Source organism: Photinus pyralis, unplaced genomic scaffold (assembly GCF_008802855.1).
Source record: "Photinus pyralis isolate 1611_PpyrPB1 unplaced genomic scaffold, Ppyr1.3 Ppyr1.4_LG8, whole genome shotgun sequence".
Lineage (NCBI taxonomy): Eukaryota > Metazoa > Arthropoda > Insecta > Coleoptera > Lampyridae > Photinus > Photinus pyralis.
Window position 1 is genome coordinate 34709341 of NW_022170819.1, and position 23300 is coordinate 34732640.

The window sequence follows — 23300 nt, forward strand, 5'->3', positions numbered from 1 at the left end:
GTGAGTAAGTCAAGTCACAAATTTTATTTTCTAGCAGATGTTAAACTGACAATTTAATATAGGTTTGAATGAGTCTCTCTTTAACAGTAAGAGTAGATAAAGTGACGACTTAAGCGGCAATGGTAGATAAAGTAAACCAAATGGTTGTGCATTCTAACGACATTTGTCATTGTTATTAAAAATGGGGCGCGGAGCACGAAATAAAATGAATTTCAAAATAGAAAACAATACCATTTTCATAGAAACGACGAAACTTGCTATTTGTGACGTATAAATCCAATTCAGGATTTTCAGCAGCATGTAGGTATCCGATGCACGATAATATATTTTGAGAAAACGAATATAATGAAGTTGAAATACGTAGTGAATTAAAACAAAAGAGAGAGAGAAACAAATTTAAGTGAATATTACATACGAATAATGAGAACTAGTGTTACTAATTATGATGAGCATACGGATGACCGGGAGGTGGCGAGTTAATCAAGAAGCGCAATAGGATCCAAACGTTGCGTTTTTTCTTGTAAAATAATCATTGCTTGTTAAATTACTTCAACTAAGCGCTTCTTCTGGTTATTTTCGCTAGAGTTTAAATTTTCTCTTGAATAATGGAAAACTATAATCGAACTGACACGTTCAACGTTAACGAAGAGTTTAGCACATGAAACCCTAAAGAGCGTGCCACATGCAAATCTGGATGAGAAAACAACAATCACAATAGAGAACACGTCACAATCTATCACAAGATTGACAAGTACATCAGTCAACATTTGTAGGGCTGATTGCGCCCCCGATTATGCTTGTCCATGGCAGTATTGATAAAGTTCGGATTTATAAAAAGAGGAGGAAGACCTCACTGCTCAACTGTAAAGTTATCATATATGCACCAAACTATTGTACGACGAGGGAGTTGTTTGGATGCCTCGTTCTTATGCGGACGCTGAGTGATGTGTTTACTTAGTTAATATTTTATTCTCTTTGATTACGGCCTTTATCTTCCTCCGGCGTGGCACGCAATACAACAACTGCATGCACATTCAAATATCGGCGAATCACGTACACGCTGTAAATAAAGGTTAAACTCATTATAGCGGAAAAAAATGCGCGCGGTACAAAAATAAGGAGCGGCGGAATAAAATCGTTAAGTTTTAACTGAAGTGTCGAAGTCAACATCTTGATTCGTTCTAGCGTAAAACATCATTAAATCTGCAGCTAATGACAACATGGTGCCGCTCAGCTCTCGGCGGCACGTCTCGCGGAGATTCTTTTAATAAGTGCGCGTCCTTAATCGAAAGGCACGTCTTTTACGAACGGCTGAGGGACGTCGTCTTAACGAGTACAATTTTTACGATCCTTAAAGGGCTTTTTGGCTTCGTAAGCAAATCTGCGTGCCCCTTTAGCTTACTTATGGAATTAAAAATGTAGGCGATTATTATTCAAGACAGCTTTTTCGTATTTAGCTTCCAGTTGGCGAACTAAGTTTCCAGATCAAAACTTGCGGTGTTTTCAATTACGAAGTAGACAATGACTTACGAATAGGCTCAATCAATGACCGTAGACGTTTCTCATCGCCGAGCCATACGAGTTTGTTACTTTTTCTTACGTCAATTATATTTTATCTCGGCTATAATATAATTCAAATTTACTAGGACTTCACGCCAAATTTTCTTTTCGGTGAGGTGGAGAGTAATGAACGTCCATGGAGAAATATAAATACATAGGGGTAACTAAAATTTAATTTGAATTACAAAGTTTTCAGCGCGCACACCCTTATCAACGTCTATTTGTGTTAGAAAACCGAAAAACTAAAGAAAAACTCTTCGTGCATATTTAATGGCGATGAGAAAGTTTTACGTAGAGCAGGATTCCCGCCGTACACTATTAGAATCTCTAAAATAGCGCTAGCCTTTTAAATCGCCCCATATGCCTCTGAATTAATGATTGCTTAAGATGTGATTAAATCCTCATGAATGCCGTTACGTTAAAATTTTATTACCGTCGGATTTAAGGTTTAAATATATATTTAGGATTCCGAATTGCCTAACGGTGTACGGCTATCGATTTAAGCATTAAAGTTACAAAGACGTTTTGTCGTAATCGTTTGATCGGTTATACGCGTACAGTTATAGGTGGGCAAACGGGCCCCACGGAAACCGTGATCTCGAAGCGTCCCTCACGTATCTAATACTTGCTCCAATTTAGAATGCACCACATACAAAGTTCTATATTCCCAGTTACAGACCCGGTACGTCCCGAGGGATCGCCACTTTGCATGGGACATGCACTGAATATGGAATCTTTTATTTTAACGCCAAGTCCCCCTGCGTTGCGGTCCTGTTTTCAGGTATACTTTGTACGACATACTTTCATTTGAATTGACGTGAGGATTTTATTTGCCTGCAAGTAGTGACGAGCTTGAAAAATTTATTAACAGGGGTCATTATCCAGTCAACTTGTGCGTCTAAAGGAGAGAGTATGAACGTGTACACGAGACGAGTGAGGTAATTGGTAAGTTTTATGGCGTACGGAATCTGTGCAGGGAGCGAAAGATTAATATTTCATTACTTTGAAAACTCTGTTAACCGACCGGGTGTGATTAGTACAAATTTCGAAATTTAATTTTGTGTCTCTACTGATATGTGCAAATAATCACAATTTTTAAGCAGGTAACTGAACACATAGCTATAACCAGTAAAAATAAATAAATGTGGATATACTGTATTAACCATCGACACCAAGGCCCACAACTCATCCAATGGATACAAGTTTGTGGTTGGCTATTGATGAAAAAGAACAAAGCAAGAATTAATTGTCGTAGTTAAAAAGAACTGAAAAAATTTTCAAAGCTCAAAGTTCAGGTTTCAAGGTACCCAGAAGTTTTGTCTCTCATTCCACTCATTAATATAGAATTACATTGAAAATGAATACTTTTATTGAAAGAAACTGGGGGTAATTTCCTTCTTCCCTTGTTATAATAAAACTTTCACTTTGGAAACCTTGTATCTGGTTTTCGGTGGAGGTTGGTTTGAACAAAACGGAGAAAATTGGAAGCAATACGCATAGTAGTAATTTTACTGGATCTTTTTCTACTTGAGAAGGGTTTCTCTGACTTTGATTTTATATTTTACCAACTGCATGTTGTTCAACTGTTCTTGTTAAGTTTTAAAAGTCTGGATGTTTAATATTTTAAGAAAGAGGCCAAAAACCCGACTTGAAACTGATCTTTGTTCTGTCTTCTTTATTATTTCGCAATCAATAATTATCCAAATATGACCTTAGACGATAAAGTAGCTTAAATAAATAACACTTACAAGATATTGTATGATCCCGCTGCATTTATATGCGGAATTAATCCCGCAAAAATTCTACGTGATCCCGTTATTACGGGATCCCGCGATCCCGGTATTGCATTCCCTAATCATAGACCAGGCCAATATCATTTTTTACAAATCCACATTTTTGAAAAAATCTACTCCCTAAGGGTAATATTTGGACACCAACCATAAAGGTACCCTTAGAAAGATAAACTCCAAGGTTAGTGTTTATGCTGTTGTGTAAACTACGTCATACGGACGTTTTATTTAGTTGTAGTTGTAGTTATATTTAATGTCATTCATTTTTGACGTTAGATGTGGTTGTTAATTTAGAATCAATACAATATTTTCGATCATATGTTACGTATTTTATGTCACTGTGTTTCGTGTTAGGGTTATTTGATTTTGACTTTCTTTAGATAATCGCTTGTTTGTTTTGTATTGTAAAGTTTATCTCCGGTCATTGCGATAAAATTTTTTATCGCTACCTAAAGTTTGACGATAATCACGTTTCGCCGATAAGAAAATAAAGGTGTCTACTTTCGTTCGACGACGCCATTTTGATAAAGAAGTCTTGGTGTTGTAGAAGAAAGTTAGATTGTGTATTCTGCAGTTTAAAGTAAATGTTGAGGTCGAGTTTAAGCGGAAGCGCCTGTGTACGTTTGTGAAAAGTTGGTCGGAGTACTGTGTTTATTGAGCATGTGTTTTTATAAGGTTTCCCAGTAACTGATTTTTTCACCATCAAAGAGCCAATATTACATTGTAAGGTAACAATGTGGACGTTATTCTATTATATTTATAGAACGTGTGAATGCTGCCTTAACTTTAACGACGTTGGTGAACGCTAAATGTCACTATCTAACAATAACTAAGCATTGCGCACAATAACATTTCCAATTCCCGTTTTTATCAATAATAATTTTTGTATAAAAGGAGGATCCCTCTGTTTCACAAAACACTTTTTCCTCTCACTTGTTTATTTATTTATTGTCGCTCTTGTTCTAGGCCCTCAACAGGCTTAAGCCCAATTACAGAATGACCCTCATAATGCTTTTTAGAAGTGCCCCTGCAGAAGGTTTTAAGTTGTTCTATACTACTCTGGTATTTACCTTACGAATTAAGAAAACTGCAGGACAACCTAATTCAGATCAGCCGGTAGAATGCTCCAAACTGAGCTAAGGAAATTCCCATCTCTGCCACAGATGAAAAATTCCTACCTCAGCCTAGGTTCGAATACCCGACCTTCGGTTTTGTAGCCCAACGCTCTACCACTGAGCCACAAAGCCAATACCTAAGAACCTGATTTCCAGACATATCGTCATGACTAATAGCCTCCACTACCTATTATTTAATTTATTTTATTAGCTGGAACGATTTTAAGAGTGATTTTCCAAATTAAAACCCGATTCACATTATCGGTCAGGTCACGGTCAGATCACGGTTCGGCCACGGTGCGGTCAATTATTGTAGCGTGTATTTTTTATGAACATGTTCTAACCGTGACCTGATCGATAATGTGAATCGACCTAAGGAATACACGCTATAATAATTGATCGCACCGTGATTTGACCGTGACGTGACCGATAGTGTGAATCGGCCTTAATTGTTTAGAGTTCGCGATCTATATTTTGCAGTTTCCGGATCCGTCATGACCAGTTAAGTGACTAGTTATCGGCGCCAGTCTGACGGGTGGTCGCACAATATTAATGCCTTTTACGTAACCAAAATAGCTAAATGAGAATTACTCATGGTGGCGTCATGGAGCATCGTGAGAAACGTGAACTACGTGACCTTAAAATCTAGTGGACTTTGAAACCCATCCAAAAAAGGTTATGAAAATTCAGTGAAAATTAAACTCTTTCGGTAAAATCACCTTGCGGAAGATTTCGTATCTAGAACTAGAAAAATTACAAGGATGCGAGCGGACTTTCCCGGCGAATGTATCAGAAGTATCTAGTGACAGATTGTAATTGTAAATCTTCGCTTTAATGTAAATAAAATTGTCTTCGGCTGCTTAGAACCTCGGGTAGGTAACCTTTGAATTTGTTTGTTATTTGTTTGTTTAACTTTAAATGCTATTGATATTTTGATTTGTTCAGGATTGCCCAGTCAATGTTCACTCGATGTTTAAACTCATTTAGATTTAGCGACTTCAATCGTTTTTTTTATGGATCTGTCCTTTTTTAAATGTGTTTAACTGTTTGATCAATGCAGAAGTAAACGTAGGAGTGTTAAAAGTACTTAGTCGCATTCATCTCGAAATATAACCTTAGTCTAAGGTTACAATTTTCAGGACCTTCTGATACCTTATGGACTAGAAAAGACATTTCATGTACTTTATGTAAAAGTATTCGGAATGTTATTTTTCACAAATGGGAAAGGACTGGAGTTGCTTTGAAATATATTTGAGCTGTCCATTCTTTGGTTTATCAAATGTATGAAATCAACGTCAGATTTCGATTATTATTAATTTGTGTGTACTGTAGATGTGATGTAAAATGTGTGTTTAGCGTTTTCCACGGTTACCTCTCTTACTCCTGATTTCCACTTATATTTACCCTCGGTGAACAATGATTCGGAATTTTCTTCGGCTCAGTTCCTTTGTTCGATAAGTTCTAGGGGAACATAGCATTTCTTTGGCTTTAAACGCATTGTGTCTAAATTTGTAGGAACTCATTTGGCATTTTGATTCATTTTGCACTTTTGATTAATTATTCGTTAAACCATTATCGCTTCTAATTGTTTACTAATTTTACATATACGCACTATTTACAATTTGGTCCTAAAACAACTGCAGCTTGAATTAAACTAATTTACTAAATCAAAGCACGATGTTAACATACCGATAGCGCGAACTCTGTGTTGTCAGTGTGCTACTCAATCGCATTCATCTTATCTCACATTCCTGGATAAAAATAATTTGTTTAACCTAGTATCACATGATAAATTAGCACGTTAGCGATACAATATGAATTTTTTTAAATAAGTACACAAATATTCTCCAAACAGGAGTAACTTTAACTTTAACTTTATTGTCTCACTAAAAAAAAATACATTAAATTAATAGAAAATTTAGGCGAAGTTCAGCTTCGAAGTAATTCTTCTTAGCTGCTCTTACACTTAACCTCGTTGGTGGCATACTAAAAATGTACAAATACAGCTTTAAACTTAAACTTACTATAACATAATCATCATGGAAAAAAAAACAAATGCGAGAAAGAGATGGAAATGTTTGCTTTTATGTGTTCGACTTTGTAGCACTAGTACTTAGGTGTTCTTTTACTTTCTTCCGAAACCTGGATAAAGGTAACAACTTGAGATTATCAGAGAGATCGTTGTAATAATGTGCAATGCAGTAGGAAAATGATCTGCGCCCTAGTTCTGTTTTAATGACTGGTATACTTAACTTGCCTCTGAATCTCAAGTTCAGGTGGTGTACGTCCGTGCGGTAAGTTATTTTGTTGTATAAGTATGGTGGCGTTTTGGTTGAAATTATTTTGTGATACAAACACAGCATGTGTAGTTTTCGACGGTTGAGCATGTTTAACCAATCGACTTCTATTAGTTTATGGGAGATTCTGTGATACTTTTTAATGTTAAATATTAAGCGTAGACAAGTATTTTGAATTTTTTGTATTCGTGCAATGTCTCGCGAATCTAGACAAGGCCCATATACGGTATCACAATAATCGAATTTAGACAACACCAGGGAATGGCATAAAATTGTTTTAATTTTCCGATTCAGAATGTACCTATTTTGATAAATTAAACGCATACTACAGTAAGCATTTTGTATACATTTAGAGATATGCTGTTTATAACGAAGAGTGTGGTCTAGTGTTAGACCAAGGTTTTTAGCTGTTTGCATAATTGCAATACTTGCGCCATTTATTTTAATGTCGATATTGTTAATTATTCTTTGCCTATCGTCACTTCTACCAAATAGTATAACACCGCACTTGTTAGGATTCAGTATTAGTTTATGATCTTTACAGAATTTGCCGAGTTTGCTTAGATCTTTATTAATTAACTTGCATGCATGATCAACATCTTCGGGTGCAAAGCTCAAGTACAGCTGTGAGTCATCGGCGTAAAAATGACAGACACATGACTCGATAACATTTATCAATTGTGAGGTATAGATTGAGAAAAGTATTGGGCTTAGAATAGCGCCCTGGGGGACACCGGATTTTAATTCCAAAAACTGAGACCGTTGGTTATTTACAATTACGGATTGACTTCGGCGGGAAATTACGGATTGACTTCGGCGGGAGTAAAAACTAATTACTATAAAAAACCGTATCCTGAGATACATGACAACAACCTGAGGAAAATCACATGATAAATTAGCACGTTAGCGATACAATATGAATTTTTTAAATAAGTACACAAGTATTCTCCAAACAGGAGTAAAAACTAATTGCTATAAAAAAAACCGTATCCCGAGATACATGACAACAACCTGAGGAAACCTCTGCGTTCAAACTCTCGAAACTATCATATTTTATTGTTTTTTTTTTCTAGAATTACAATGACTTGCATGTAAAAGTTCTCAATAATTCGTGCAAAAAACCTAATTTTAAATGGATCAACAGAGGAGGTGTTCCATCCAATTACTTTCCGGCCTCAACGATAAACATATTTACCTTTGTGAGGGTGGGGCTAAAGATGTACCTACTAATGCTGCCGAGTATAAAGTAAAAGTTCCTAGTCCCAATTCTTAGATAAATTTTAATTCCAAATAAGTGGAGGTAAATAGAGAAAGGGTTATGTTCAAATAGGGTTGATCACCCTGAACATTATACATTTTTAGTGGTGGAGCTAAAATATTAAACTTGTACGTGGTGCAACTGGTTTGCATTCAAGGGGTCTGACCCACATTTCTTGAAATGCAATCTTGACTTTTTAAAAACGAACTTAAACATTTATTAATCAATTTTTGTAACTGACCCATTGACATAAATTTACAGTCACGTACTCATTGGAAATTTCTCCTTTTTTTTCTTCTGAAGATTGACTTTCTACTTTACTTTCTAGCAAAATTAAACAAATTTCGGTGTAGCTTTGATTATATTGGTGACAAAATCAATAAGGAAACGGATCCAGTTCACATTACTTTTCGCAGGTTTTCCATTTACAATTAATTTTCTTTGGGATTTTTTTACTTACATAGATTGATTTTTAGTGGCCACGGTTTTTTGAACTAAGGAACTAACATTAATTTAATTCAATTTTAATAGCGGCACACATTCAACTAACTCATTCACTGGGAGCTTTTCTGTATAGAAATTAAAATAAAGAAAAATGAAAAAAATTGTCGTAAAAATATACAGCTTTTAATGTAATGTTTTTATTTATTTATTTATTATCCCTCTTGTTCTGGGCCCTCAACAGGCTTGCACCCAATTACAGAGTGACCAGCATAATGCTTTTTAGAGGTATTTACCTTACGAATTAGGAAAACTGCAGGAAAACCTAATTCGGAGTAGCCGGCAGAATGCTCGAAACTGGTGTAATTTCCATCTCTGCCACAGATGAAAAATTCACCTCAACCCAGGTTCGAACACCCGACCTCCGGATTTATAACTCAACGCTCTACCATTGAGCCATAATGCCGTGCCGTGTAATGTCCTGTATATGGCGATGTTAGAATAAATATGTTAAGGGCGGTTATTCCTAGTTTGGTACAATGCTTCTTGAACTGATAGGCGGATACGGGTTGTAAAATGGATTTTTCCGTCGGATACCTTTTTTTCTGCGAATTTGTTAGAGAGTCGTTGCCCTCCGAATGGAGCTACTACCACAGGAATGTAACTGTGTAACGTCGGAACGTCTTTTGTATTACTGGTATAGAAGAAATGCCTACCACGCAAAATCGTATACTTTACTTTTATGAAGGTTTATTCCAATACGTGTGTTCAGTTTATTTTCGATAGGAAGTTAAATGCCTTTTTTGGAGCATTCGCGTCGAAGTGACTGAGCATCGGCCGTAAAACAATATTACTTTGTGGCGAAAAATAAAACGACACCGGCACTTTAAGCGAATTATCCTCAATTGATAACAGTTTGTCCACAACTAAACGAATTCAGTTTAACATCTTTCCTTTTTTTATTAGCACAACTGACTTCTTTACGATTAACAGATAACACTTGAGAGATAGACGCCTATTTTGATTCCAGTTGCTTTAATCCTTTTTTAATGGGAAGATTTTCGTAAAACTCACCAGAAATTAACTTTTCAAATCAATTGCCGCAAAAATAAGAACCTTCGCTCTAGTAAACCCAGAACGGAATTCTTTGTAGCAAGCGAATGTTGTGCGCTCTTGGTAGTCTCAGACCGAATGCCCTCAAAAACTTCCCAGACTAATCCCTTCCTATTTTTTTCAATAATAATTATATGACAGAGGAGTTTAGTGATTAATTTAAACGTTTCTTTCCAAGAGCAAACTTTATTGACGGTATCCTTCAAAATCGACTAGCTTTAGGCTGCAGCTTGTTGCGACCCACACTCCTTAATTTGAAGAAGTAACTAATTCCAATCCGTGGGGGTCTGAACCCAAGCAGGTCCTAAATAGCTCATAAAATGAACACAATGAAGATGAAATTATGTTCCATTAGAGATAACAAACTGTATTTTTGTTTCTGTTTAAATCAGATATTATCGGATAGTAATGTACCTAAGCATAATGACAAAATTGCCGCTTATAATTAATTTGACATAAAAAGTGCACTTGTAGTCGCTAACCAAACTTGTGAAACGACTCGATTAGTAATTAATGACGAATTGATTGGGCAAGAATAGCGCCAGAATTGATCACATATTCCTTTTAGAGTCAACTTTTTTTTTAGTAATCCTTTAAGCCTCACTAAGAAAGGATCCCATCCTTGTTTAATCCACGCTGCGACACTTCATCCTAATCCCTGCTTAAAAGCTCTTTTGTTTCGTTTTAACCCTTTTGTTTCACAGAATAACCTTTAGAAGTAAAGTACGCAACTCTAGAATATGCATGTTATTAAATCTTGCGTTGGTGTTACACGAAAGCCGGTTTTCTCACTCGCGACCGCAGCGTTTCCAACCACCACGCGAACCCGCTAAAAACTTAACTACCATCAAAATCAACGAGGTGTTTTCCATTTTGAACTTATTGTCAACACTTAAATGTCAGCTGACAGCACTTGCAGACGGTTAAGTTTTTTCACCAACAAATAAGTGGAGAAGTCGAACCAAATTTTTATGCTCGTAATTAGAGTTTACACAGGGTAAGATACGATAAAATCCTAAAGTAGATTTACATGTCTACATCTCGGGAGCTTTTACTTCGGATCCTTGCTATCGAGCTTTCGAGTCTTCAACTCAGTCAGCTCGTAGAATAATTTTCTAAGCGGATGTTTTATTTCATTTGTCAAATCTTTGACGTTTCGCCCTTCTCGTGTGACTAACACACCACCGATTTAGCAATAAAACCCTCTAAATCCATAAAACAGAAAGTACCGCGTGTCTGGATCCCAACACATATCTTGAGCAAACATAAACCAGCCAGTTAGTCGCGTTTTTTTTTTCATAAAAAAGTCTCTCTCCGCTTAAATTTCCTCTCTCGCATTTTTCCCTTCTCGGCGCGCGGAAAAACGGCGAAAGTAAGTCGGGCGAGTTTCCGCGGAAACGGGCGCAGTTCATTCCCCACATATGACATTTAAGTTTGACGCGACTTCAGGGAGCAATTTACTTGGCCAATCTTACACCGTATTCTCGCCGAGACAAAAAGGAAATTTAAGGGTAAATAAATTGAAAACTGGCGTGCTTTATGGAGGTCTATACCGGGAACATATTAGAAAGAATCTGGGGGATGCTCTCGCTTATTGGTTTATATTGACACGTTATTTGTTTTTTATGAATCTCATCTCAAATTAAATTGGCGAGACGACTTTTGGCACTCTTAACTAAAAAAGTTTTCCCCTCTACTAATTGACCCGAATATTGTTCTGAGGAAATTGAATATTTCCTTTGCAAGGGCAATAAGGTAACTTTACTCGGATTCACTTGACCTAAATTCTATATTAGACCTGATGGTGTGGAAACTTCGTAGTTCAATAAGTTTTGGAAACTTCTTTACGCCTTTCCTTACTGATTTGAAAATTTAGCGACAATCCCGTTTAATAAAAGTCATTGACTGATAACGATCCTGCTTCATTTTAAACATCATTGATCGCGAATATTTTCCGCCCGTCCTGTACGGAATGGATGTTTTGATCCTCCAACTCGCCCCGTTAATTTGGTTGTTACTCGTTTTGATACTAGTCTGACATATCTTGGGTTCTTGGTCTAGTTTAAGTCTGGGTAAGTTTGAGTTTAAAGCCTTGAATTTGAGGTTTGTGGGCGGACCCCTGAAGCCTGTGACCTAGAAATGAGGTCCTCAAGGTAAATGTGGAAGTGTAAATAGTCTTGTAGCCGACTTTGACTTCAAACTGTGAGTATCTACATATTAAAAATTGGTTCAAGGTTTAGGTTTGAGGTTCGAAGTTGGATTCGAATGGTTTCTGAGACTCTGTGATCTGAAAAGTGAGGAATATTAAAAACTGTCGTTTGATGATTTAAGCTGAGAAATTGAAATAAACATAGAAATTAAATTGAAACATCAAATCCAAAACCTGTACAGGTAAAGCGCATTTTTTTAACTGAAATAGCTTTTGTTTTGACATCACCAATGGATATATTTCTTGCAGAAGTCTAAATCGCCCTTTGTGAGTACCCTCTTCCGACAATCCGTTCTTGAGGTATAAGGGAATATACCTGCTCACGATAAGAGGTAGAGGAGGAGGGCTATGGTGGGTAGAAATTAATTCCTTTCGTTGAGACCTTTCATTAGAGTACCATGAAGGATAAAACTAGTTCCACTCCCCCCTCCCCCTCCACTCCGTACTTTGATAAGAGGACAGAAAGAAGGGCAGTAGTTGGTAGGAAACGGTTCCTTTCGTTGAGACCTTTAATTAGAATACAATGAGATATAAAATTAACCCCCCCTCAGGCCCCGTCACTCATTGATCTCGAAAAAGAGTCGCACGGGAAAGTTATAGTTTGTACAAACCAATTTATTTCGATGAGACTTTTCTTTAGAGTACCATGAAGGGTAGAACATGTGTTTACCCCCCTATACCCCCATTTTCTAAAGTTTCTAAAACAGCATCTCAGGAAATAATTCGTGGGGGGGGGGGTCTTTTACACAGCGAAATTTGATGGCCGTCTGGCACACATTCAAGGTATGGGCTAACTACTGCAAAAAATACCAGTACTCTAGGACCGTTCCCCTAAAAGTAGTTCGAAAGGACAGAAGTGGGTTCGGACGGACGGACGGAAGGACGGACAAAACGCAAACAATTACATTGGTTACCCAAGGCGTTATGCTAACATCACATTGACCAGATAATATACTTTATTTTACAATACCAAATTATATCGAGCCTGTACAAAGAAACACCTGCAACTTTATCATTTCACAATATTTGATCAGTTAAAATAAAAGTAACAATTTTGCATTTTTGTCTAATAATGGTCTAAATTCACTTTAAATCAACAGGGACCATCGGTAGCGTAATTAGTCTTGCTAATAAACATAAAATAATCAGGCCAACTAAGATTATGTATCAAATTAATTATTACTCATTACGGTAACTATTTGTATTTTAAGTGATAGGTGAAAGATAAGGTCATAAGATTATTTAAACTTTTGTTAATGTATCCAGTGTTTTTGTCATAATTAAACCGGGCCTATATAAAAGCGACAGTCGCAATGGAAAGCCAGAATTTATCATCGAAAATCTGCCCTCAGACTTGCGTCAAGTTGAGCTAGGGTTACGTTTTAAAATAAGAGTCTTCCTACCGCTTTCCGAAGAAAGATTTCACGTCGTCAGCACCACTGCGACGAGAAGAAGCACCTTCAATGGTAGAAGAAAGCGGAAGAATTTATCACGCGGAACACCGTCGACGAAAAGAAAATTCACGCCTGCTTCATATGCAGAGAAAAATTCGAAACGCAATCAATTTGTGAAGCGTTTTCATCGATCTTCTTGGAATTATTTTCGATCTACATACACGAAGCCTGCGGACTGCGGAGTGGAACAAAAGGTATTGAAAATCGGTCTATTTGTGTCCGATTAGCGTAGTTAATTACGAGTGCATTTATTTAATGGACAATAACCGCGTATATTTTCGACAGAAAACAGAATAATTTCCTTTACAATTAGAGTCGTAGGAATTACGTATGTAGTCAGCCGCATTGTAAATATTTCATAATACTTATTTTCATTTAGATTAATTTGTTTTAAAGGCCTACGACTTCTATCATTTTAGATACGGAGGAATAGCGCGATCTTGCCAGTTGTTTTTTATTTGTACAAAGCTTTCCTTTCATTTATTTATTTATACAAATCTTATGTTGAATTGAAACTCATTAAATGTTCATATTAAATCAATTAAATTGAATTTATTTAAGTGTGAACGAATTCCCGGTTATCTATTTCAGTTGCTTCACTCCCCATTTACTAAAGTGTATATTCTTCCAGCGGAATATTTAAGAAATTAAAATAATATTGTACTTGTTTGATTCATCCTTCTATACATCTAAGGCGAAGATTTTGTATCACGGACGACATATTACTACCAAATACAAGAAGCAAACCCCATCTCCTAAATTATCACTGCGTGAGGGCTACAGATAACGACTTGTAAGAATCTATGCGCTCAAAGAAACCCATCTGCGAAGCATTGCAACGAATTTAAAAGTAAATGGAATTACGAGTACGATCAGGTAGTAAGACGCAGAAAGGAAAAGTAGACTCCGAATCACAAGATACATTTTCACTAAACGAAAATTATAGGGAACAGAAGACCTGAATGAGAAATTGATGGAAATGATGAGGATCGTGGACACTTAATTTATACAGATATTAGAAGCAAATACACATACATTAAAAGCTACCGATACTAACATTTTACAGAAAATAGAAGCCAATACGAAATGAACAAGGGAATAAGATGGAAACACAAGAGAGTGTAGCAGTAGTGTCTAAAGGAATACCAAAAAAAATCCATCGACGTGTTTAAAGCACAACTCATCGAAGTGCGGGGGGAGAATTGCACAACAAGGAGACGACCGGGTAACAGCTGAGAAAAGGAGGAGCTACGTGGTGGAAATTGTATGCTCACTTCCAATTCTTCAACGGGCCCATAGCAGAACCACTCACTGGGACTACCACTGCACACCTACAAACAACATACCAGCCCCAATAGTCAATTACGGTTTTCCGAAAGAACACCAGACACGCCTTCGACTAGAGTAACGGACCATCACCACTCCATCCACCATGCACCATTCTGGCTAAGCGACCGCACGCCCCTTTAGATAGCAACATGAAACGAGGAGTAGAGACCATGCTTGCTGACCAAATAATCGAATTTATCACGTTCAGCTACGCTTGTTCGATACTCCGGGTTAAACCACATGCGACCAGAGCGTCACACTGCCCGAGAGACATGGTCACGTCATTAGTGTTCTCCACAGTAGATATCAAGTTGGGGCACGGGCAGGTACCCCTTTCTTGGGAATGACGTTCACTCACCGCCTTCACAACCATGACCAATTCAAGGTAACACCATTCGACCTCAAGAAAGCTTCATCAACATTTCAAAAACTCGATTATCTACGGAAACCTGCTGTCGGCAGACGGCGCACTGAAAACAGAGCTCTAATATGGTAAGACAGAACGAAAGATGACAGGAGGAAACTCTGCGCCGAGGACGGGAACCGACCCTACTAGCCGACTTGTTTAGTTGATGTACATTAATGCAAGCAAAGCCAGAAGGTGTCGTACTCCTGCAAAAGTAACTGCTAAGGGTAAAAAGAGCACGATGTAGAAAAACCTCGCAGTTTGATTAATACAGTCCAAAAATTAGTTAACAAAATAATTTGTAAAATTTGTAAAAGTTTAAGGAGTAAGTAGTTAACAAAGATAGTAAATGCATTTATTCACAATCAATGTTGGTTACACTCAAGGTTAAAAGGAAGATGGAAAATTACATGGCCTTGTAGGAAAATTCAACTATCAGTAAAAATATGTGGAAGTTATTGAATCGCAACTCATATATCAGACATAAACCGAAGAGCTTTTGATTAGCGTAATCTTGCCCCTACGATTTGTAGCATGAGCCCTCGTTCGGTATTTTCCAGCATAAAGTTGAGACTCGAGAGCAGTCCCAGATTAGAGTGTTACGACATTTGGTTACACTTTTTCCACCCCTGTGATCGTCTCTTCAAGGCGAAAATGTTAGGTTACAAACAAGTCCGTACGCATACACACATCAAAACAATTCGATAATTTCCACATGTTTAAAGGCATGATCAAAACTTATATGACTATTACTTCTCGGACAAGACCAAGTAATCAACACATAAACATAAATTGAGCAAACATTACACCAAAAACGTAAACGATTACAAACAATAGGATAACAGTATCAAACATGTGATTCTGCATTGCGGTTAAATCAAGTAAATTTCAAAAACAAAGATTGAAACACAAAAAATATAGAAGGTGGCATACAAAACACAAATACGATTAAAGAAATGCAAAAATGACTACCTGCATTAAATAACACAAAATAACAACAAACATTTATGGAGCGACGCGTTCACGACCGCCATTCAGACAAGATGCCAAACGTAACCAACGTTCGTGCTCTCCAGATGGCGCAAATCTTAAAAATTGCGAGGTTGCCAACTCTCAAAAGGTGTGCATCGTCGTAAGTGGTATATACAGGATTGAACCTCTCAAAACCAAAATTTTTACGCAAATGCTAAATTCCAAACTAAATTCTAATTTATTTGATTCGGTTTTCGGAATTGAAAATAATAAATGAGGACGTAAACCTATTTTCAACTTTGTCCTAAATTAATTAGAGGAGAAAATATTTCGATATAAACAATTACTATATTGGAATCCCTATCCTGCGTAAATCGTTTCTACACCCTGTATATTATAAATATATCATATTTTCCCAAATTTTGACGTGACATGTTTCTACCGTCAGGCATTTTTATCGATTGGTATCTGCTGCCTTAGTCCCTTAGTTAACATGGGTACATAAACAAAAGAAAATCTCCATGAGTCCATGGCCTACTACTTGTAAACAGTAAAACCTAAGGTCTTTATCCAAATGAGTGGTCAACATTAAACAAGTATAAATTGTGCACAACTCTTGTGCAGATAAAGCGCATTTTTTTAACCGAAATTGCTTTTGTGTTGACATCACCAACGGATCTTGCAGACGTCTCAATCGCTCTTTGTGAGTACCCTTTTCCGACAATCCGTTCTTGAGGTATAAAGGGAAATACCCGATCACGACAAGAGGTCAAGGAGGAGGGCTATGGTTGGTAAAAATTAATTCCTTTCGTTGAGACCTTTCATTAGAGTACCATGAAGGATAAAACTAGTTGCAACCCCCCCCCCCCCCCATCTCCAACCCGTACTTTGATAAGAGGACCGAAAGAAGGGTAGTAGTTGGTAGAAAACGGTTTTTTTCGTTGAGACCTTTAATTAGAATACAATGAGAGATAAAATTAATTCTTAACCCTCCCTTTTTTAATTCTTAAAAAATGCGCTAAAAAATATACATCTAGGTTGTGATACATTAATGTAATCAGGAAAAAGAATGCATGACGTTAAGATATACGGGGTGTTGTATTTAAAAAATACCAGCATTGGGTAAAATCCCATAGATGGTGGTAACATTTTTTTATTACTACGCTACTGGATTCTACGAAAAAATATCTAAAATAAGCAGTTTTTACTATCTCACAAGGGTAAAGATGTGATGACATCCAAAAAAGTCAAACTTTTCGTTTTCACCCTGTATCTCAGAACCAAGCGTAGCTAGCTAGATTGGTGATGTTTGTGGTGTTAAAAGTTTTATAAAAAAAGGGACAAAAGGTCCCGAAAACCACACAACCACAAGGTATACAATCAGTCTCTCGGACTAAGAGCAGAGGCTAACCTCAGATCGCCCGAATCTCAAACCTGCAGGGCTCATGGGTATATGTACCTATATGGTAATCGACACCTAGAGGTGACATCAGCTTATCCTTTTGTCAGTAGGTATAGTACCGTGTTGAATAGGAGGCAACCAAAAGACGGATGATCCTAGACAGATAAGATATAAGATCCTTAGCGACAGTTTTCTCGAATCGGGTAGGATGAAGCAACGGGCTCTCTCTGAAAAAAGTTGCAAAAGGAAAGAGGGTAAGCTCAATGGGCCTTTGGTGTGCCTAAGTGCTGAGCTAGTTGGGCTCCCCTGTAAACCGATAGAGGTACAAAGTTACATGCCGTCGGAGCATAATTTGCCCAAAATTTCGTCCCCACTTGGGTCGATGGAACCTTTGCTGCTGTAGAGGTAAAAAATGAATCTATACGAAATACTTTTTCCAACTGTAAGTATACACTTAATTCCTTTAATTGGAAACAATTTTAAGTTTTTCCAGCAGTTCAAAACAAAACAATCGAACATAAACTGTAAAAGTCGACAGGGATGCACAAAGGACGCGATTATTTATCTTATCAATTATGAATAGTTTCAAATAAGTCGAACTTTTCATGAACTTCGAAGTACGTTTCATTTGCAAGAAGTTAAAAACTATAAAGTGTAAAGAGTCGGACTAATTTATTACATAGCGAGTACAAACGAGATAAAATTCGCGTTCGATGAAATCTAAAAAGAGACAACGAGGGCTCTCTTCGTGAAGGTAGAAAATAAAATTAAATCTTGCATTTTCTTACAGGGCACTAGAAAGGGACGGCGGCATGCGAAAGTCAGTGTTAGTAAGCGAGACGGGTTCGGCAAAAAAGGTAAAGACGTCTTGAAGACTTTACGCGCTTGCGTGGAACTTCTGGTAAACCTCGAAGAAACGACGCCGGTTTGGGGCTAAAAATCCGGGCGTCTTTCCTGGTTGGCGGCCAAGACGGCGGTGGCGGTCTACCTCAACATGCCCCGCCCATACCCCAAACCCCTCACAGCCCCCGACGTCCACAGACGACCCGCGACGTCCCCGCGACGCTTCTTTTACACTTCTTAATGCCAGATCATCGCGCGACGCGAAAAGAAGTTAACGTTTGAAAAGTTTCGACGTTTTTTTCTTGGCCAGAATTCGCTAATTACAAACAACCTCGTACGTGTGACGGACTTTTTAGCGAAATTAATTTAAGTGCGCCAAGTTCGAAACTAGCGAAGTTGTAAAATAGGGGAGCGGGAATGAATCACGGAACAGCTGATTGTTGCTTCCCTTCGCGTTATCTGGACCAAACGTGAATTGACTGATAATTTCGTACACAATAACTTTGTGTAAGCGAAAATACAAATAGCGTTTGTCACCTCCGACTGTGATTGCATAATTAGAAAAACATATCGCGAAGTTGCGGATTAGCATCGGGGGGGAAATTGGGGTGGAAAACTCTCACGCGCACTTTTCCAGCTGTGGTTCGCGACCGCTACACTGCCCGGATAAAATCAGAGAGCGGTGGCGATTTTTCATATAAATATACGCGCCGAATGGATGACATTATACTCGCATGTTAAAAAGTGACGAAGAAATCTCGCGCGACTACACGCATTTGTCAAGTCGTCGTCGGGACGCGCTACTTCCTTTCGCATTTGACAAAGGGAAGGGAAACCCGTCGAAAAAATAAGGGACATCAAAGAGTTCTGTGGTTCGTTGCGTTCGAATTTACTGTGACAAAAATGCGTCGGCCGTACAGAAGAAGAAATAAAGTCGACCACTTGATTTGAAGTTAACGACGACGACTACGAACTTCGAAGGGAGGAAAAATATGCATCTTGCCAGCGAGGTGACGTCGACGACCAACCACTTTGATCGCAACTATGAAAATTTAACGGCGGAAATTCTCGCGGAAAGAACGTTGGACGGACTTATGGCCGAGCATCCTGGAGAGCTAGTTAGGACTGGAAGTCCGCACGTGGTGTGCACCGTTCTTCCGCCTCACTGGAGGTCGAATAAGACGCTTCCGGTCGCCTTTAAAGTTGTCGCACTCGGCGAAGTGGGTGATGGTACTTTGGTTACGGTTCGAGCCGGTAACGACGAGAATTTTTGTGGCGAACTTCGAAACTGTACGGCCGTTATGAAAAATCAAGTAGCCAAATTTAATGACTTGAGATTTGTCGGCCGAAGTGGCAGAGGTATGACTTTTTCTTTTACCCTTTTCATTTTGTAGCTGCACTAGGATTGCGGTAAGACTGTTAATGTCGACAACATAATTAACCACTAATGGAATGACTTGGACATAAATGATCTAATTGCAATCTTCATTGCAACCCTGTTTAATGTAGGTACACGAAAGCAATTTTCAATGCACCTTGTTCAGCAGGGAAGTAATTTAATCCCACGACATCGTCGAATGGTCTTTCTATAACGCGTGTAAAGGGTTTCCTTTAGGTTGCTGTAAATTAGGAATCTTAAAATCAAATTTAAAGTGATGGTTTACGTACAATGCTATAAGGAAAGTACCTAGGTATTACTAAATAGTTGCACAAAATTCTTCAAAAACGTTTTAGTAATATTGAGGGACGGATCATGTAAAGACTAATAGTCGTGTTGCCTTATAGACGACATTATACTATTTGCGTACTTTATTTTATTGGACCCTTAAAAAATCTGATTTTCAGAAACAATATTTTAAAGATATCGTCAATACTACTCCGGTTTGACAAACTAATAAACTGCGATTTAGGGGAGTAAAGGTCGATAGGATTAAAAGTAACAGCAGGAGTAACAGTGAACAATCGAGTGTGAGACAAAAGTGCATCTTTCATCATACTGATTAGTATAGGTCATTATTAGGCCACAGCTTCTTCAGAGGTTTTTGAATATTCATTTTTTACACAATTGACGTTTACTTAAGTAAGGCGTTTTGGTCTTATAACCAAGCACTTTTTTCTAATTTGCACTTTACCATTTAAGCTACTGTCGATCGTTAGCTATGGAGTAAAGAAATAGTATATTCAGGGTGTGACATAATACGTAGGACAAAATTTCTTTTCGAAATGTTTCCAATAAAATGAATTTTGCGTTTAGAAGATAACTTAAAAAAAAATGTAGAAATTTGCATTTTTCCTTTAATCTTTTTCTCGGCAACCATAGGAATAACAAAAACAAGTGGCACTTCTTTGAACCGTCCGATTAAATTTAGTATCTGACAGGTTTTTAACAAGAAAAACATGAATCGGAAACTAATTTTGAAAAACTAACAACTACAATTCGGGGAACTCAACGAAAGTGGCAAGAATTCCATGAGTATACAGTAATAATAATAATAACTTTAATTGGGCTTCAATTAAAGTACATAAACAGCTTTCCAAATAAGAAAAATAAAAAAATAATAGTCTGTTTTAAATTAAGTCGGTGTATTGCTTACCAAAACTGTATTTTTGTCTACTGAATCCAGATCTACTGTAATAAAAGTAAACTATCGCTTTTTTCAGATAATATCAAAAATATGACTTTTATATATGTAATACCCTGTATATCATTACATCATATGACAGCCTATTAAATTCTCTACAAAAGTTCTTAATGCACCATAGCCAAAATACTTCAAGTACCTAATTTTTCAATTATTTTCATGTCGATCTAGTTATCCATGAAAAAATGGTAAAAATGACGTATTGTTTGTTGTAAAGTATCTGACAACTAACTTTGGGGTTTATTACATAGTGCTGTTTAAGTTTATCTCTTAGAAAATATGCTTTTTACGCAGAAAGTGGAAACTTTTTTGAACACCTTCTTTAACATAGGTAGGTATAATTATCTACTTTAACATGTCAGTTATTTTTATATGTATTACTTCATATTTTGCACCTCTTATTCTTGTTTTGTTAATCACGCTTTAAGTATTTTGGTTACGGTGCATTAAGAATTTTTGTAGAATATTTAATAAGCTGTCATGATGTAATAATATATACAGGGTTTTCCATATAAAAAGTCACTTTTTTGTTATCTGAAAGATGCGATGTTGTTTGGTTTTTTAATTACTTATAGATTTGGAGTCAATAGAAAAAAACAATTGTTAATTTAACCGTCATTTTACCATAGTGGCCACCTAATTTGAAACAGACTGTTTACTTCATGGGTTAAAAGGAACACAAATTGGGGTGTCCCCTAATTTTCACAAATTTGCATGGGTAGGTAATATTGAAAATAACAAAAAATTAACGATTTACAGTATATGACACTTGAAATATTAAGGTTGCTAAACAATTCGATTTCTGAAAATTACCTTTTCTTGAAAACGTCGCTGTTTCTAGTGATATAGAACTTCCGTTGTGACCAAGAATGCCATATAATATAGGATTACCAGATCACCGTGTATGTTCGCCGCATATAGTGGGGGGTTGTGATTGTGGCGTCACTTACAGACCTTGCTTCGGATTATTTTATTAGTTTTCCGTAGATTTGTGCACCACTTCAAATTTAAATATATACAGCGTGTTCCTAAATATGATGTAAATACGAAAGGGGCTAATTGTTAGGCTTATTTTATTACTAAATGTTCATATAAACATACATTCGCAAACACTTCGTTACCGATCTACAGGGTGTTACAGTTTTATCGTACACTTTACAATGTAAACCTTTACTTTATTAGCATACGAAACGAAATTTGGTTTCATAACCTACCCGTGGCGCACCGAAAAAAAGTTCAGGGGTCGAAAATTGAGCATGACTCCTGAAAAAACGCGCGGAAAAACGAAAACGACACGCGGAATAAAATGTAATTGAGTAACAAGATAACTCACCAAATGTGGATGGCTATCACTACTAATACTATAATAATACAAGTTTGAAAAGTCATTATGCAAACATAAATGAGGAGAGCGTATTTTCCCTAAACCGGACAAAAATACCGCTGGACACGAGATCCTTACCGCATTTACTTTCTAATGAACCGCTTATCGTCGAAATCTTAATGAAAAATAGTGGAGCGTATACAAATACAAATAAATTTTGAATGGGCATTAGTTTTACTTTAATTCGAAGTGTCTACATTATTATGAAACTTTTTTAAATGCTTTCGTATATAGCATTGCGCATTGTCTACATTAGAAATTTTATTGAATACCTTCATAAATAAAACATACAGCATGCGTTAACAGTAATTTTGAAACCGGTATTAATTTTAGTTTCATTGAAAGTGCCTACATGTGATATTTCATTTAAATGCTTTCATAAATAAGAAAGTTTGCATTGCGCATGCGCACAACAACAATTTGAAAACGTTGTTAATTTTACTTATATTCGTAGTGTTTACATATAAAGTTTCATTTACATATCTTCATAAATAAAAAAGTTAGCATTGCACATGCGTTAAACCAAATTGTTGTCACTGCGCATGTGCAAAACCAAAAAATATCGGTATGCACGGAATCCTTGGATCAAGCTCTTTCAAATGAGCCCTATATTGCCAAAATCGGTTCAGTGGTGTAGAAGGAGTGCGTGCGACGGACGGACGGACGGACGACAAAGTGCAGCCAATCGGGATTTTTCACTTTGACGAAAATATGCTAAAAAATATATAAATGAACCGTGAGAAAAAAAAACCTAATGTTATAATAATTTCATGGTACCACACACACACACACACACATATTTTATCTGCACCGTCTGTCCACTCCCTTTCCCCACTTGTTTTTCGTACTTCATACGCATGCGCGATCCCGAACTCACTTCTTTTTAAAAAGCTCCTCTTAACCAGTTATGATAAATGATTTCCGCGTTCGTAATTTTCGTAGAAATACGGCTAATATTACACCTACATACTGCACATCGGTGACCCATCTAGCTCGAAGGACTAATATTCAAATGAGAATGGCTTAGAAAGTATGTACAGGGTGGTGCAAATTGGCGACTTTCTTATGGAAACACCCTTTATTTT

At 37.1% G+C, this 23300-nt stretch overlaps 1 protein-coding gene across 1 annotated transcript in view; it reads left to right on the forward strand.

Moving 5' to 3' along the window:
• Positions 1 to 18449: 18449 nt before the first annotated feature.
• Positions 18450 to 23300, forward strand: part of LOC116179797 (runt-related transcription factor 3) — a 44151-nt gene continuing 39300 nt past the window's right edge. The window contains exon 1 of the mRNA XM_031499647.1: positions 18450 to 19548. Coding sequence (XP_031355507.1) covers positions 19182 to 19548 — 367 coding nt within the window. The 5' untranslated portion in view covers positions 18450 to 19181. The remainder of the gene's footprint in view (positions 19549 to 23300) is intronic.